Source organism: Heterocephalus glaber, unplaced genomic scaffold (genome assembly GCF_053883595.1).
Source record: "Heterocephalus glaber isolate CG9 unplaced genomic scaffold, H.glaber_assembly_v1.0 deba00001761, whole genome shotgun sequence".
Classification (NCBI taxonomy): domain Eukaryota; kingdom Metazoa; phylum Chordata; class Mammalia; order Rodentia; family Bathyergidae; genus Heterocephalus; species Heterocephalus glaber.
In genome coordinates, this window is record NW_028258458.1 from 330,383 (window position 1) to 344,200 (window position 13,818).

A 13,818-nucleotide genomic window follows, 5' to 3' on the forward strand; every position below is an offset into this window, starting at 1 on the left:
CAAGGACACCTTGAATAAGAAATACCTAGTGGACTGGTTTAGCACAGTTCTGGCTGTGTCTGGATGATGGATTTACTGAAGTGGGAAGACTCACCCTGGATGTGGGTTGTAGCAACCAGGCCTGGATTAAATCGAAAAGGGAAAGAAGAAGGAAGTCTACCCTTTTGCTTTTTCAGATCAGCTCTAGTCTTTGCCATGCCTGGATATTTGTCTAGGCTTCCACGCAGACTCTTTAGCCTTCTGATGCAGACCTTTCAGCTTTCCAATATGGATTGACACCAGATTCTGTAGAGAGCTCCAGGACTTCGACTTTTGACTGGATCCTTTGGCTCTCCAGCACACAGATGGCCCTTTCGCGTTCTTCCACAACTGACTCTGCAGATGGCCATTGTACCTTGAAGACATTATGTGTAGTGAAATAAGCCGGTTGTAAAGGGACAAATACTGTACAATTCCTTTTATATGAGGAGGGGGAATCTGATAAAGACCTAAAGTAAAATGGTAGGTGCTAGGGGTATGGAGACTTGGTGTTTAATGGGCCCAAAGTTTCAGTTCGGAAATACAAAAATGTTCCGCAGGCAGATGGAGGTGATGGTTGTACATTATGAATGTACTTATAGCCAAGAACCGTACATTTAAGCATGGTTAAAATGGTAATTTTTGCTATATATATATTTTAGTACTAAAACCCTCATGTATAAATGTTTATGGCAGTTTTATTCATTAAAACTGAAAACAATCTAAATTGATTAGCAGGAGGATCTGGATGGGGAAGTCCTAACCTTAGCCACCCCCTTTGCCTTTTCCATTAAGCCCCGCCCCTCACCCTGGGCACATGCTAAATCCCGCCCCTTGGGCTATTAAGCCACGCCCCTAGGCCTCCCCAGTCCTCAGTCCCGCTCTGCGGGCGGAGGCAATCAAGCCCTACCGCTCTTCACACCCCAGCCTCGTCCACGGTTCTGCTTTTTCTCTCACCCTCAACTCCTTTTAGTTTAACAATAACCCACGTCCTTTGGACCAACTCCCAGCCCCCTCCAAAGCTAGCATTTCCCATCCCCTGGTTGGACAGAGTCAGCCTTCATCTTCCAGCCTCTCCCTGGATACCCAAACCCCTCGGCTCTCGAGGCCCCGCCCCTTACGCCATTCACTGCACAGGAGCTGGAAGCAGAAGTGTGGTTCTGCGCATGCGCGAGACGCTGTCTTGTCACCTGGAATGCGGCAGCCATGTCACCTCGCGTCTCTAAGCGCGTCTGAAGTAAATTTTTCCCTTAGTTTGTCCTGGCCCCGCCCCATCCATTTTCCAGGCCCTGGAGGCGGAGGGCTGGGCTTACGGGTGCGTGGTCCAAGGGCTTTTCCTCGGCGCTCCCCGCCCGGACACTGCCGGCCTCCCTCAGCTGCGGGGTCTTCCATGAGCCTTAGCCCCTCCCGCGTCGCCTAGACCCCGGCCAGTGCGTCGGGGGCTCCGGGAGCGTCCCGCGGGGTCCGATTCTCCTGCAGACTCTAATTGGAGAACCACCATCGTATTTAGTCTCCAAACGCATCCTGTGCTTTCTTTGCAGAAAGGGAAACCATCTCTGCTTTGGGGCCAGGGGCCGAGAATCTCCACGTCGCCGTCGCTGCGCGGGTCCCAGGATTTCTGCGTGCTGGGTGAGCTCCGTCCCCGCCTCGCCTCTCCCGGTGCATTGCGTAGCATTGAATCTGAATGTTCCTCAGCCATCGAGCATCAGCTTTGCACACTGTATTCAGATACATAAAAGCGAACTGATTTATTTTACGTACTTTGTAACCCGCCCCCTTGCCAAGTGCGTTTTATGTTTAATAAAACGATACATTTTAGTCACTTATCTATAGATTCTTAAGTTTTACACAGAAAATTTGCCCAGTTTCCAATTTGTCTTTTTAAATTCTCTCTCTCTCTCTCTCTTTTTTTTTTAAATACCGGGGGATCGAAATCAGGACCTTGCGCTCGCAAGGCAGGCGCGGTGCCCCTGAGCTACATCCCCTGACCCCGTCTTTTTAAATTCTTGCACTTTACATTTTTCTGTGTTTAATTTCTCTTCTGCACCTTTCAGAACTTTCAGTTGGATGGAGAATAATATATAATTTGCATCCTTGCCTTGTTTCCGTTTTAGAGGAAACTGATCTTATCTGCCATCACCAGTAAATAGGGTGTTAAAAACCCCCTTTTCTCTTTCAGTACTTCTAGTAAGTCCTGTGTCTCCCCCTTCCACTCCCGATGTACTAGGGATTGACCCTTGGAGTGTTCTACTGAGCTACATCTCTAGCGCTGTTTATTTTTAATTTCGAGACAGGGTCTCACTAAATTGCCTAGGCTGCCCTGGAACTTGTGATCCTCCTGCCTTCCCTCACCTTCCCCTGGAGCTGAGATTACAGGTGTAACAGGGCTGCAGATACCAGCAGTATCAGGAGTGACATGGGATCAAGTATTCTGCTGTGATTGTACTGTAGAGGCAAATTTAGCATGTAAATCACAGCAAAATCAGCCTCTGCATATGAAATTCAAAGGGTTGATGCTCTTTCTCAGAAACTAGGTTTTGGGGACCCTGCAGCTCACAGGAGGTGGGGGCTTGACCAGGAGCTGAACAGTAATGGCAGCTCGCCAGAGTGTCCAGAAGTAAGAAATATTGGGAGCAAAGCCCCCAGAAGCTTAGCGTATGAATCAATTAGTTGCTTCCTTGGATTTGAAATAGGTAGTATGTGCTCCCATGCGCGTCTTTAACTTCTTTTTGATCAGCAAGGACTGAAGCACTGTTTTCTAGCTCTAAGGGGAGATAAGGTTGTTCCATCTATTTTCTTTTTTTTGAGACATCGTCTTACCATGTAATTCAGGCTGATCTTGAACTCACAGTGTAGCCCAGGCTGGCATCGAACTTGGGATCATCCTCTTGTTTCAGCCTCCTCAGTGCTGGGATGACAGGTCTATACCGCTCCACCTGGCTTGCTCCATTTTCATACAAGATCAGCTTGTGTTTCTTGGGGATCTTGGAGTGTGTGTGTATGTGTGTGTTTTGAGGAGAGTTGTCACTCCTAATGGTGTGCTGTAGAATCCAAGGTCATGAGTGTGGAAACTTTGGAAAGGTTAGATTGTCATGTTGGCTGCTGGTTGCTTAAAAATTTTCAATATCCTGCTTTTCTTCATAAAGGAAACATGGACAAAGCAAGAAGAGCTGCTGGGTTACAGAAAAATATGATACAGGTGAGTGAAAGGTAGTAACTCTCCAAAAGAATACTTCCCTTCCACTAGGCGTCCTAGTTAAATACATGGGGGTTCTTGGATTGTATTGCCTTGATAGGGCATGGAGCTCTGTACCTCTTCCTACCGTCCCGTCCCTTGACCATCTCTTTGGCTGTTATCTACATTTATAACAAACCAGTAAGCACTAAGTATTTCCTTGAGTTCTATCTGCTCTCCCAGCACATTAACTGATCTCAAGGAGGGGATAGCAGGGCCCTTGATTTATAGCTGGTCAGTCAGAAGTATAGGTGACAGCCTACTACTTACAATTGACCTCTCAGCTCTTGGGCAATTTTGAGCCTTCAGACTATGGAATGATGCTGTCTCTAGGTATGTAGGTGTAAGAATTCAATTGCATTAAGGGACAGATGGCTGGTGTTCACTGGAGAAGTGCTTGGTGTGTGCATTAATCAGTTTCCCATTACTGGGACAAAATACCCTACATTTGCAATTTAAAGGATGAGAGGTTTATTTTGGCTCACAGTTTCAGTAGGTTCAGTTCATTGTTGGCTCCAAGGTAGAAACAGTGGGGCAGAACAGCAATGCAGAGGAAAGCAGTTCACTACATGGTGGCCAGAAATCAGAGAGAGAAGGTGGGAGCCAAGGATGAGAATATACCATTCCAAGTGATGCCCCAGGGACCCATCCCTTCTGATCAGGCCTCACCTCTGAAAATGATTCTTTTGGGGAACATTTCAGATCTAAACCATATCAGAGTGTGGGAAAATTCCCCACATAGCAGTTGTGAGAAGTGTTCTATATTCTATCAAGTGACTGTGTAATAGAGTAGGAAAACCATTTTGATTTTTTCTTTCTTGTTACCAATGAACTGCTGAGAGAGAAATTTAGTATTTTAGAAGTATGGAGGCTATAAGAAAGGATTTTATCAGTCAGGAAGTATGTAGGGGTAGGAAAGGAAAGAGATAGTTGCTGAGTCTGAGTAGATACTGGAGATCATAGAGTCTTCTTAACACCCTCTGAATTATTTCTCAGTCCCTAGTATTGTCATCATCCTTCATCCTCTTACACACACTGGAGGACTTGTGACTTCTTCAACAAAATTTGTGGGATCTTGTAGGACTTACTGACCTTTGAAGATGTGGCTGTATACTTTACCAAGGAGGAGTGGGCTTTGCTGGATCTTATTCAGAAGAACCTCTACAGAGATGTGATGCTGGAAACCTTCCAGAACTTGGTCTCACTAGGTAAGAATGGCAATATTTGTTCATATAGTTGGTTAGAAAGCAGTTTCATCTTACTGATTGACCTTGTTACAGGATTTGGGGTGAGGAATGGGAATACATTGGTAAACAATGTGGTCACTGACTCCAGTGTCCTTAACAATCTAGACGTTTCATTACGAAAATAAACATTGATATAATTACTTTTTGTTTTTCTTGTGGTTAAAAACTTGAAGTTTATTAAGTATTGAAAATGTGGGCATTTAAGAGTCATATTGGGGTACAGGAAGCTCATTTGAGATCTTCTGAGGATTTTACTGGTGTGAACATCCTTTGCTCAAAGACTACCAGGAGCACACCTATAGTTAAAGATGTTGGGTTTATTCACAGTGCATTATGGGAGGGCATCCCTCATGGAGAATTGTGGAACATCTTAGTAAGAGGGTATTGGAAAGTACCTATTGCAGGATTTGTGCTTTGGTTGAGTGATTTGGGGATGAGTCTATGAAAGCAGACAGTATTAGTTTCTTCGGCCTTCTGCAACAGAATATTATACCCTGGTGGTTAAGAAATACAGAAATTTATTCTGTCATGTTTCTAAGTGCTGGAAGTCTAAAATCAAAGTGTCAGCTGGCCCATGCTCTCTGAAGGCTCTAGGGAAAATGTCCTTCCCTTCTCTTACTGGCTTCTGGTTGCTACTAGCAGTCCTTGATGTTGCTTGGCTTATAGATGCATCTTTCCAGTCTCTGCCTCCATCATCTTCTTTGCTGTGTACCAGTTTCAAATCTTTCTCCTTAGGGTGACACCAGTCATTGGATTTAGGACCCACACTAACCCTAAATAACCTCACCTTAACTTGATAATATCTGCAAAGACCTTTTTTTTTTTCTGAAGAAGGTAACATTCTGAGGTTCTGGGTGGACATTTCTTTTTTTAATTAATAGTTTTTAATTTTTAGAGTAGTTTCAGGTTCATGGAAAGATTGAGTGTAAGGTAGAAAGATTTCTCATATAACCTCTGCCTCCTAGCAGCATTTCATACCCCTCACCCTAATGGTAAATTTATTACAATCGATGAAGCCACACTGACACATCATCATCATCCCCCAGTGTTCATTATTTATATTAGGGTTCACTCGTAGCGTTAATCATCTGTGGCTTTGGGAAAATGTGTAAGGAATGTATAAACCATTATAATATCATACAGAGAAGTTTTACTGCCCTGGCGATCTGTGTTCCACCTATTTATCCTTCACTTGTCTGTAACCATTTCCCAGGCACTGATCTGTATTGTATCTTTATAGTTTTGCCTTTTGCAGATTACAATGAAGTTGCAATCATAAAATATGTAGCTTTTTCAGACTGACTGCTTTCATTTAGCAATATGTGTTTAAATTTCATCTATATCTTTTCATGCTTTGATAGCTCACTTCTTTTTAGTGCTAAATAATATTCTTATGTCTGATTGTGCCATAGTTTATTTTTCACTCACCTGCTGAAGGACAGGTTTGTTATTTTGGGCAATGATGAATAAAACTGTCATAAACATGTGTGTGCAGCCTTTTACGTGGTTATAAGTTTTGAACTCCTTTGGGTGACTACCAACGAGCACAATTGATTTGCTGGATCATATATTAATAGTGTGTTTAATTATATAAGAAGCCCAAAACTGTCTTCCAGAGTGGCTGCATTTTGCATTTCCTCTAGCAGTGAAGGAGAGTTCCTATTGTTCCAAATTGTCATTAACATTTTCCCATGTTCTGGATTTTGGCTGTTTTAGTAGGTGTTAGTGGTATGTCATTGTTTTAATTTGCAAGTCCTTGATGACTTATGGAGGATTTTCTTATATGCTTCTCATTTGTATATCTTTTTTGATGAGGTGTCTATGTAGGTCTTTGGCCCATATATATATATATATATATATATATAAATTTTTTTTTTTTTGGTACTGGGGATCGAACTCGGGCCCTTGCGCTTGTGCAGCAGGCAGTAAAACCACTGAGCTAAATCCCCGGCCCTGGCCTATATTTTTAATCAGTTTGTTTTCTTATTGTTGAGCTTTTAGAGTTTTTTGTGTAACAGAACAGCAAAACAGTCTCTTATCAGATAAATCTCTTGCAAATGTTTTCTTTCAGGCTGTGGCTTGTCTTTTCATAGAGCAGAAAATTTTAATTTTAATGAGCTCAGTGTATTAAATCTTTGTTTCATGGATCCTGCTTTTTGAGGTCATAGCCAAAAATCCAAGGTCAACTAGATTTTTTTCCTCTATCTTCTAATATTGTATTGTACATTTAGGTCTGTGATCCATTTTGAGTTAATGTTTGTGAAGACTATTTTTCTGCATGGGAATGATAATTGTTCCAGTACCATTAGTGGGAAAAATCTATCTTTTCTCTATTGGATTGATTTTGCTCTATTTTCAAAAGATTGGTTGACTCTGCAATCATTCCTTGGTATTAGAGTATTGGGTCCAGGATTCACCCCACCCCCATACTACCTCTGTGTGTGCTAAGATCCCTTATTTAAAATGACATGGTATATGTATACAACCTATACACATCCTCTCATATCCTTTAAATCATTTCTAGATGATTTAAGATACCTAATACAATGTTAGGTGCTAAGTTAATACTTATTATACCATATTGAACAGAAAAAGACAAGTCTTTCTTTTTGACAAGAAAAAGAGAAGTCTATACATGTATAGATGCATTTTTTTTCTATAATACTTTTGATATGTGGTTTGTTGAATCCATTAATACAGAGACCTGGCTGTATTTATGTATATCTATTTTTGGCCTTTGCATTCTGTTCCATTGGACTTTGGGACATGGATTTTGGGGGACAGTGTTCAACTTTTGAGGGGACAGTGTATATAAATTGGATGCTTACAGAAAATAGAAGCAATTATATAGGCAGTGATGGTTAATGTTATAGAGCTTTCAATGATAACAAACAGACAACTGCAGCATAGTGTGTTTTGTTGGTTGTATAGTGCCTTCTTTTTATCTGTCCTTGAACAGAGTTATGAAGCACTCTTAATTTTGCTACATTTTAGCATGGTCTTAAAATAGCATTGTCCAAGGTTGGTCTTCTGTGACATTATTTTGGTTCCCCAGGAGAACAATATTATAGAGAATGTTATTGAGAGTCTTGGCCGTGGATCTCGATATCCTGTGAGACAATATAGCACAAGCTGACAAGAACAGAAGACAGAAACAAGACTAGGGAGAAAGCTGGGTCTTGGGGCTGATCTAAGCTGCTTTGGGTAGCAAAGGCAAAAGGCACCAAGGACATCTAGAATTTATTTATACCAAACGTGGGAAAGAGGAGAGCAGGGTAACTTAGGGACATCTGATTGATAGCAGGTATCACAGGCAGGACTGTAAAAGGGAGGCACTAAATATCTTGTTGAAGGGAACAGATGGTTAATTCAGGGGGAAGAATTTAGCTGGAGTCAAGTTGACCTTGGCTGGGAGTTAACTCAGCAGGGCCCTGCCACTTCATGGACCAGGACCTAAGTTTCTGTAGTAGCTATTAGCAGAGGAGCCATTCTCACACGACTCTGGTATATGACATGCCCATTTGAGTCACATAAAGCTTTGGTCTGACCCCTAATGTAATAGAACCAAATTATGGAGGGGCAAGAAGATTGTGCCATTTATAGCCTGCTAATACTGGGGAGGGATGTCTACTGCACAATATGCCTCAGCTGTATCAAACTGGCTAGTAATAACATTGTGGCGAATGTCAGATTAGTTCTGGGCCTCACAGTCTGCCTTTATTCTCTCATCTCAGCCTTTTCTTTTACTTTCTTTTTCTTTTAAAAATTCTTTTGTGGGCCAGGGATTTAGCTCGGTTCTGCCACCTGCCTCACATGTGGAAGGTCCTGAGTTCGATCCCCGGTACAAAAAAAAAATTCTTTTATATATTTGACGTTGTGTTGCAGTTAAACTCACACTTGCACATCTTCAGAATATCAAAAAACTAGCATTTCTGCCCCGTCTTATGGAAATGTTTGTGGTTCTTCATGGTTTTCCTTCATGATATGTGTTTCCACCTGTGCAGGGTACCAAGTATCCATACCCCATCTGATCTCCCAGTGGGAACAAGAGGAAGACCTGCTGAAGGTAAAGGGAGGACTTATCCAGGGCATTTGTATGAAAGAACACCAGGAAGGTAAGAACCATTGGGAGAAACTCTCCTGATAGGGGAAAAAAATCAAATAGAAACAAAACAAAATTTTGTCTGAGAAGGCTGATCTCCCACAGATACCTTTGATTACTATTTTGATTTTTTAATTATTCTTCCCACATTTTCCTTGTTCTTGGCAAAGACTTCCCTGTGTATTTTAATCTTTTTAAATTATTAGGTAATTGGCATTTTATCTAATTCCTTTCTGTCTTGTATTCGTAATATTCTACTTATGTTACCATCAATGTCAGTCTTCATAGATGGCTTTCCTAATAGATTGCTTACGGTTTTGACCCTTGTGTATATTAAAATCAGTCTTGAAACAACCACACTGCTGAAAGTTCTTTGTTCATAAATGCCTTTACTTTTCAGTTTCAGGTTTTGAGACTCAACTCAATACTAATGAATTAGTTGCTTTTCAAGATATTGATGGAGAAAAAACATCCAGAGAACAGAAAATAAGAGTCAAAAGAACTGGTTCCTGTTCCTTTATTTTACATGAAAATTGGGAATCCCATGGTGTTGATGAGCAGAACAAAAGCCATGAGAGACATTTGAGGTGAGTGCCTTTTAGAGAAGAGAAAATAGTGCTTCAAGGGAGAATGTTTAAATGGCTTGAGATTTCAGAAGTGTGAACATATAAGCCTAAGTCTAAAATTATGATTTCACAAAGAATTTTGTCTGGAAATTTTTTGCCACAAATGATACTGAGATGTAGAATATTTGACATGCATATTTCACTTGTAAATAATTATCAGGAAAATCCCATAAGTCAAAAACTTGTTGACAGTATTGGCTATCATAGAACCTTCCATGAGAACTTTTAGCTTTTAAGTTGATGGGAAAGAAAATGTACTCATAGAAAGTGGTAAATATTCATTATTAATGTTGTGTCTCTTACTTTTAAGTCACATGGTGGAGAACATCTATGAATGTAATGAAGAAAATCAGTGTGAACAAATTCCAAATCTTAATGTGCTCAAGAGAACTATTGAAGTAAAATCCTATGAATGTCGTGAGTGTGGGAAGGCCTTCATGTTTCATTCATCCCTTAAGAATCACATCAGATCTCATGCTGGAAGCAAACCCTACCAGTGTCAGGAATGTGGGAAGGCCTTCCATTTTCTTGCTTGTTTTAAGAAACATATAAAGACCCCCACTGAAGAGAAGCCCTATGAATGTAAGGAATGTACCAAGGTCTTCAGTTGTTCATCATTCTTTAGGGCACATATGAAGATTCACAGTGGAAAGGCAAACTATGAATGTAAGGAATGCGGGAAAACTTTCAGTACTTCTTCATACCTCACAGAACATAAAAGAATTCATAGTGGAGATAAGCCTTATGAATGTAAGGAATGTGGGAAGGCCTTTAGTTGTTCGTCATCACTCTCCAAGCACAAAAGAATTCATAGTGGGGATAAGCCATATGAATGTAAGGAATGTGGGAAGGCCTTTAGTTCTTCCTCTCACCTTATAATACATATCAGAATTCACACTGGAGAGAAGCCTTATGAATGTAAAGAGTGTGGGAAGGCCTTCAGTGAGTCCTCAAAACTCACTGTACATGTGAGAACACACACTGGAGAGAAACCCTATAAATGTAAGGAATGTGGGAAAGCCTACAATTGCCCCTCTTCCTTGAGTATCCATATGAGGAAACACACTGGAGAGAAACCCTATGAATGTCTAGAATGTGGAAAAGCCTTCTATCTTCCCACTTCCCTGAGTACACATGTGAAAAATCAAAGCAGAGAGAAACCCTATGAATGTAAGGAATGTGGGAAAGCCTTCAGTTGTCCCTCATCCTTTAAAGCACATGTGAGAGATCATGCAGGAAAGATTCAATATGTGTGTAAGGAGTGTGGGAAGGTCTTTAGTCGTTCCTCATCCCTCACCGAACACTTGAGAACTCACAGTGGAGAGAAGCCTTATCAATGTAAGGAATGTGGGAAAGCTTTTATTAGTTCCTCCCATCTTACAGTTCACAGAAGAACTCACACTGGAGAGAAACCTTATACATGTAAGAAATGTGGGAAAGCTTTTATTTATTTCTCAGCCCTTAGTATCCACATGAGGACACACACTGGGGAAAAACCATATGAATGTAAGGAATGTGGGAAAGCATTTCGACATTCTTCATACCTTACTGTCCATGCAAGAATGCACACTGGAGAAAAACCCTTTGAATGTCTGGAATGTGGAAAAGCCTTCAGTTGCCCCTCGTCCTTTCGAAGACATGTGAGAAGCCACACAGGAGAGAAACCATATGAATGTAAGGAATGCGGGAAAGCCTTTATCTGTCCAGCCTACTTTCGAAGACACGTGAAAATCCACACTAGAGAAAACATATGAACATAAAGAATATGGGAATATCTGCAAGGCTTTTTCTAATCTTAGGCAACTTGTGAAGTCTCACACTGTGGAGACACCCAATGAATGTGAGAAAGTAGGAGATAGTCACTCATTCTTTTGAAGACTTGAAGTTACCTATGTGAAACCTTGTGTATGTAAACCATGTAAACCCTTCCTGAACATTACTTCACTTATTACATATAAGAAAATTCATAGCAGAAAACATCATTTCCTCATTCTTAGGGTAGTCTGCTGACTCATTTTTTACTGTTTTGTAATGAGATTAAAGGTGACAAATTTACTTTTTCAGCTGTAGGTAGATACTTTTTAGTATGAGATGTGTTTGTTTTGGTTCACATCTAAGTGTTATTTCCATTTTTTTTCTTTCTCATACTGGGGATTGATTTTCAGTTTTATAAAGCCTTTTAGACCTATGGCTTATTTGAAATATATACAGGAAGTCCTTGACTTACAAACATTTGAGTTGCAAACTTTCACAAGGTGCACCATATAAGACTCACATTGTTGGCTTATGAACGAATCCAACTTATGAACAATTCTCCAAGAATGGAACTTGTCTGTAAGTCAGGGACTTCCTGTATATATTTTGAGACACGGTCTTACTGGCCTTGAAGTTCTGGACTGAAGTAATTCTCCTGCCTCAGCTTTCTAAGTAGCTAGGACTATAGGCACACACCACTGTGCCTGTCTGAAGGATAGCTTTTCCATATGCAGGCCTTTAAAAAATTGTTTTCCAATTCTTATTCTATTAAGTCTATAGTTATATAGTTACAGTATAGATACTTAGATTTTTTTTTTTTGGTGTGATAGAAGATACTAGAAGTTGCCTACCCAATATCCCAATATTCCCCCCTTTATCTTCTTCCTCCTCTTTTTTTGTAAACTAAGAGAACCTGTAGTTTTTTGTTTTACTTTTTGCTTTTGATGGTATTAGGGATTGAACCTAGAGCCTTGTACTTGTGTAGAGCTAGGCAAATGCTGTACCACTGAGCTACACCCTCAGCCCATTTTATTTTTAATTTTGAGACAGAGTCTTTCTAAGTTGCCCAGGATGGCCTCAGACGTACGATCCTCCTGCCTCAACCTCCCGTATGGTTGGGATCACAGACATGCACCACTGTACCTGGCTATAGTTTTTGAAAATATAAATTTTTACTATCAAAAGTTTTTTATGTGTAATACTTTCACCAGATATTAATAAGTATGAAGATTTTGAAAGAGGATAGTCTCACCTGATATACTATTTTCACATTTTGTTCTCTGTTCTTGCCCATGGCTGGGATTTGGATCCAGTATTTTGAGTTAAAAAATTGTGCTATGTTAACTGGTATGGTTAGGGACTTCACTTCCCAGAATCACTTCCTTTTCCAGTTCCAGTATACAGTAGTTTACAATAAGAGGTTGTATGAGATTTGGAAGGCTGAAGGGATGAAATCCGTGTTATCTGTGTAGTAGCCCTATAAGACGAGTAGATTCATAGTGGCCTGGTGGGACTCTGGCTTTTAGCTAAATTTTCTGTTGAACCCACTGATCCATACTTGCTCAAAACTGAACATTAAGTGCTTGACTTTGGACTCCTCAGAGGCTGTAGCTCCATAGACATCTCAATGAGCTACTCCATCATGGCTGTACACAGCTTCTTGGATTTTCTAGTAGACTCTGGCAGTGTCACTCTGGTCCTTCTGGCACATTAATTGCCTTCTTAGAATTGATCCCCATTTAGGGCTAGATTGTTGTCATGTGCAGAGCCCAGTGCCATGATCAGTTTGATCATGAGGAAAGACACATCTGTGCAAGCCTGCTGTGGTTTCAGAAGCAAGTGGAGCTATGGATAGCATGGGAGTTTATGCTAGGTATAATTGAGGCAATCAACAGACAGGCGTTACCCAGTTTTAGTGGAGGAAGATTTTTATTTGACATCTTGAAACAAGATTTTATGCCTTTTTATCTGACAGCACTAATACTTATTTAAAATACATTTAGCTACTCCCCTTTTCTATTTTTATTTCTTGAAAATAACCACTTTTTACTATTTTATTAAGGTATACATACACTAATATGCACAAAGTGCTAATTCATGTACAGCTTGATGAAATTTCATATATTTATACAGCATGGTAAACATATTTTCAGGACTTTAGGAAGTTTATTCCTTCCCTTTCTCAATAACTCCAGAGAGGCAACCCAGTTTTTATTCATTACAATTGATTGGATTTGCTTGTTCTTAATTTTTAAATAAATGTTTAAGTACAATGTGTATGTGTATCTTAGTTACTTTTCTTGTTGCTGAGACAAAATACCTGATACCCAAAGTTAAGGGAGGAAAGGTTTATTTAGCTCACAATTTGTAGAGGTTTCAGTGCATAATTGACTGGCTCCAAGGCAGGGTGACATGACAGACAGGGATCGCAGAGGAGAAACTTCATGATGGGCAGAAGGTAGCAAAGCAAACCAGCAAGGGGTTAAGACAAGCCTCTTTCTGTCCCTTATATTCAGACTACCAGGATTAGAGTGGTGCCAAACCAATCAGTGGACTGATTTAGTAATCACCCACCCTTAATCCTAGCATTGCACCATGAATTAGTCACACACTCTAGAACCAGCCACTTCTGAAAAAGTCCCACCTATGACTGCATGAGGCTTTGGGGGAACATCTAGACAAGCCATAACAATGTCTGGCTTCTTTTGTTCAATGTAATGTCTAGTTTGCTTTTTGATTCTTTTGGTAGACTTGTGCACTTATTTCTCTTGGTATATGCTACATATGGAAGGATTCAATTACCAACTTTATGTGTAATTTTGGTTTGTATTCCAG

General features: G+C 40.4%; 1 protein-coding gene across 2 annotated transcripts; it reads left to right on the plus strand.

Annotated features, from left to right (window-relative positions):
• The first annotated feature begins 1,096 nt into the window (after window positions 1-1,096).
• Znf699 (zinc finger protein 699) lies at window positions 1,097-13,260 on the plus strand. Of its 2 annotated transcripts, none has more exons than XM_087201788.1 (7): window positions 1,097-1,255; window positions 1,560-1,647; window positions 3,165-3,217; window positions 4,335-4,461; window positions 8,505-8,615; window positions 9,003-9,189; window positions 9,539-13,260. In XM_087201788.1, exons 1-7 carry the CDS (start codon window positions 1,214-1,216, stop codon window positions 10,980-10,982), a joined length of 2,052 nt encoding a protein of 683 aa, XP_087057914.1. In that variant the 5' UTR covers window positions 1,097-1,213; the 3' UTR covers window positions 10,983-13,260. The 2 variants fall into 2 exon arrangements, with proteins under 2 accessions (XP_087057914.1, XP_087057913.1); XM_087201787.1 differs by having other exon boundaries at window positions 1,197-1,333.
• The last annotated feature ends 558 nt before the right edge of the window (window positions 13,261-13,818 follow it).

Excerpts from the sequence above, each read along its gene's own strand:
- Znf699 (XM_087201787.1), top strand. The coding sequence starts at position 1,214 with ATGCGGCAGCCATGTCACCTCGCGTCTCTAAGCGCGTCTGAAGTAAAT. Across the intron at positions 4,462-8,504 it reads CCAGAACTTGGTCTCACTAG|GGTACCAAGTATCCATACCC; the intron begins GTAAGAATGGCA and ends CCACCTGTGCAG. Across the intron at positions 9,190-9,538 it reads AGCCATGAGAGACATTTGAG|TCACATGGTGGAGAACATCT; the intron begins GTGAGTGCCTTT and ends CTTACTTTTAAG.